General features: G+C 39.3%; 1 protein-coding gene and 1 pseudogene across 3 annotated transcripts in view; one reads left to right on the forward strand and one right to left on the reverse strand.

The window, feature by feature from the left end:
- The window catches only part of LOC141480585 (histone H2A-like), a 693-nt pseudogene extending 4 nt beyond the window's left edge, over positions 1–689 (reverse strand).
- The window catches only part of LOC141480582 (histone H2B-like), a 201,425-nt gene extending 200,144 nt beyond the window's left edge, over positions 1–1,281 (forward strand). For 2 of the 3 annotated variants that reach the window (XM_074170767.1, XM_074170766.1), the window contains exon 3: positions 686–1,280. In XM_074170767.1, the coding sequence (XP_074026868.1) occupies positions 686–1,058 (373 nt within the window). In that variant the 3' untranslated portion in view covers positions 1,059–1,280. Of the gene's footprint in view, positions 1–685 lie in introns of all 3 variants that reach the window. The other variant, XM_074170768.1, reaches the window with a different exon arrangement.
- The last annotated feature ends 2,553 nt before the right edge of the window (positions 1,282–3,834 follow it).

Raw genomic sequence — 3,834 nt, forward strand, 5'->3', positions numbered from 1 at the left:
GAAATGTGTACTTATGCCTTCTTTTCGGTTTTTTTCGGTAACAAAACCGCCTGAATATTGGGAAACACCACCTTGAGCAATGGTTACTCCTGATAACAATTTATTGAGTTCTTCGTCGTTTCGAATGGCCAGCTGTAAATGTCTAGGAATGATACGGGTTTTTTTGTTATCGCGAGCCGCATTACCGGCCAATTCCAAGACTTCAGCTGCCAAATATTCCATTACTGCGGCTAAGTAAACCGGGGCGCCGGCACCAACTCGTTCGGCATAATTTCCCTTACGAAGGAGTCGATGAATACGTCCTACTGGGAATTGGAGTCCAGCCCGACTGGAACGGGACTTTGCCTTTCCCTTAACTTTACCTCCTTTTCCACGTCCAGACATGTCGAATCGTAGATTAGTATTATATATCGGATAAATTTAAAGAATTCACTGAGAATTATTCGATGTTGCTCTAACAGTAGCTTTCTATACAATGATTTCTATATAGAATCGACCTGTATTAATACCGTCCTACCGACCAATGGGCGTTCTCGAACGCTCAACTTTCCGGTGGGCGGAGCCTACTAGAGTTCCAGTTACTATCTGAAATAGTGACGACAGAGTGGCGTCTTTTACATTGAGTCGAAAGCAAACCTGCACGATAGTACTTGTTTGTTTGATATTGACGAAATTAAATTTTCAGAATGCCACCCAAAGCTAGTGGAAAGGCTGCGAAGAAGGCCGGAAAGGCCCAAAAGAATATATCGAAGACCGATAAGAAAAAGAAGAGGAGGAGGAAGGAAAGTTACGCAATTTATATCTACAAAGTATTGAAACAAGTCCATCCCGATACCGGAATATCCAGTAAAGCGATGAGCATCATGAACAGTTTCGTAAATGATATATTTGAGCGTATCGCAGCGGAAGCCTCCCGTCTTGCTCATTATAACAAGCGATCGACTATTACGAGCAGAGAAATTCAGACTGCAGTACGTCTGTTACTTCCTGGTGAATTGGCGAAGCACGCCGTCAGCGAAGGCACCAAAGCAGTTACGAAATATACCAGTTCGAAATAATTTACTTATTCCGGTCTACGATATACATTCTTAAAAAAAACGGTTCTTTTCAGAACCACAAAATATTTATGAAAGAATTCTTACAATATCGTTTCGACGCTGAATGATAATTTATTTTTGCTAGGGCGCTAGGTCTCACTCGGTTGGGTTGCCTTGTTATCAGTACATTGTTACCTCCTTTCGTGAAACGCGCGATGATAATAAATAATTTTGCCACCTATATTTAGATGGTGCTTACCTACCTATCAACCTAAAAAGTTAACGTTCGTTACTGTTATACTAGTCATGTACTCTATTACTTATGTTATTTTTTAACGTGTTTTTTATTTACGTGCTAATATGTTGTCTAAAAACGTTTATGATTAGCATTTCTGATTTCGACTATAACATTGACGATTTATATATTTCGGGTGGGGGTGGGTGTGTATTACTCCGTTATAGATAGAGCTCACAGTATCGTCGTTCGTTCGTTCGTTCGTTCGTTCGTTCGTGTTGTAGTATCGACCTTTTTATTGAAAGTATATTACGATGATTATATCTTATCGAATATAACATTAATAACGTTCGTTATTATTCGAATGCCGTTTTCATCGAACACTTTTATAGGGATAATTTTTGAAAATGTTGATGCTATTAGAAGCGTCGGTTCTTGGTTATAGTCGTGTATGAAGGTAGACACGAGGTCTCTTCGATGCCCTATTCACTCGTGTATTTATCGAGTATTATCGGCTAATGTATCATGTTTCTATAGACAGTCGCGCCTATGATATTTATTCGAAGGTTCCTTCCAGATCATCGATTACGAGTATTTTCGGAAAGGAATTGTCTGGAGTTACGTCAAAATCATCAATACTTCATATTTCATTGTAATTTACTGTGAGTTGTCGAGGTTTAATATTAGCTTTTTCTTATCAGAAAATATTTTCGGAATACGTAGAATCTATCCACGTTATTGTGCTAGTCGAAGTCTAAATAGGAAACCGGCATTGATTTCGTAAAGAAGTTGATGCGAACATTTCGACAGCAGAATGGAAGCCGTCAATATCGTGTCTAACGAGAATGTCGAGCGTTCAGTCTCCCGTCCGCCTGTGCTTCGACCCAGAATATTTAAACAAACGGAACACCAGAGGACTACATCATTCTCTCTAGACGCCTAACGAGTGTAGCATCTATCTTCCGAGAATATATTGTCAGTTGTTTTTTTACTATGGCAGACATAGAAAATCAGAATTCTTCGGCTTCGGCTAATTCATCTTCGTCGCCGCAGGCACAGTCTACTGCGAAGAAAGAAAAGAAAGTTAAAAATCCAAGAAGTAAACCTTCTCACCCACCTACGTCGGAAATGGTTAATAACGCTATTAAAGGATTGAAGGAACGGGGTGGTTCCTCTTTACAAGCCATAAAAAAATATATTGCGGCGAATTATAAGGCTGACGCAGAAAAAGTGGCACCTTTCATCAAGAAATATCTTAAATCTGCGGTTGCTTCCGGATCATTAGTACAAACTAAAGGAAAAGGTGCATCGGGGTCGTTCAAATTGGCATCGGCATCTTCTGGTTCGGCAAAACCGTCGGCTACCGAAAAGAAAACGTCCGGTACGGCCGGTGCGAAGGCCAAAAAACTCCCGTTAAACGCGTAGCTGGTGAAAAAGCTAAAACCGGCAAGAAGGCTGCTGCATCACCGAAAGGTAAGAAAGCCTCTCCGGAAAAGAAAGCGGCTGCCGCAGCCAAGCCTAAAAAGGTAACTGCCGAGGATAAAAAGACCGTCGCTTCTAAGGTTTCGTCCGCGACTTCTGCTAGTAAAACCAAGTCTCCTTCGAAAGCAAAGAAAACTAACAAAGGACCAACAAAAAAGCCGAAAGCACCCAAACCGAAAACCGCGAAAGCGACCCCTGCATCGGCATCTTCTCCGAAAGCCAAAAAAGCTGCCGCCTCTCCAAAAAAGAAGAAGTAAATTCTTCTATCAGTTGACTTCTCTCTCCGGCGACGAAGTCTAAGAAAACAAATGGCCCTTTTCAGGGCCACAATTTTTTTTACAAGAATTCGTATATAATTCAACTGTCCAACAAATATATAAATAAATAGTCAGAACTACCTACCTAGCCTATCCCTATAAACAGAAAAAAAATAGATAAATAATATTTCTTCCGCCGCCGCCGACTATCGAATTGATATGAATCGAATAATTTCGTAAAAGAGTAAAAATTAAAAAATATTGCTCTGTCTTTCTATTTCATTGAAATATGTCTTGTGAACAGTTGACTTATTTTCTGATATTGGGATCGTTTCAGGAAAATGAGTCAAAATCATTTCGAGGTTTCCAAACTAAGGGTGTTCCATTTGAGAAATCACTGATTTTTATATCTTCAGAATTACTCATCGACTCCTAATACCTCGTTCATCATTTTGGAAATGTTACTCCTCCTACAAGACGACGGAATGTAATATTTTGATGAATCAATAATAGCTTATGTATTCTATGAGACTTGTTTTCAATTTTATAGGGAAATGGCTCGAGAACCGAATAATACCTACTTTTTCTGTATAAACGATCGAATATCTCGAGAACGATTCATTTTTGGTATAGGGTATATTACAAAAAGTCACTCGAGATTTATGCCAGGTATTCAAAAATATGAATCAGAGGAAATTTACGAAAAGATGGTGATGTTATGAGCGATCTTTCATTCAGTGATCGCTTGTTTTTCGTTATTTATCTCAGCCGTTTCTAAAAATGATCTTTTCGAAAGATTCGTTTCGGAAAGTAAAATTTCAGT

The sequence above is a fragment of the Leptinotarsa decemlineata genome, unplaced genomic scaffold (genome assembly GCF_025532065.1).
Source record: "Leptinotarsa decemlineata unplaced genomic scaffold, Ldec_3_MD MMD2_P_RNA_scaffold_9, whole genome shotgun sequence".
Lineage (NCBI taxonomy): Eukaryota > Metazoa > Arthropoda > Insecta > Coleoptera > Chrysomelidae > Leptinotarsa > Leptinotarsa decemlineata.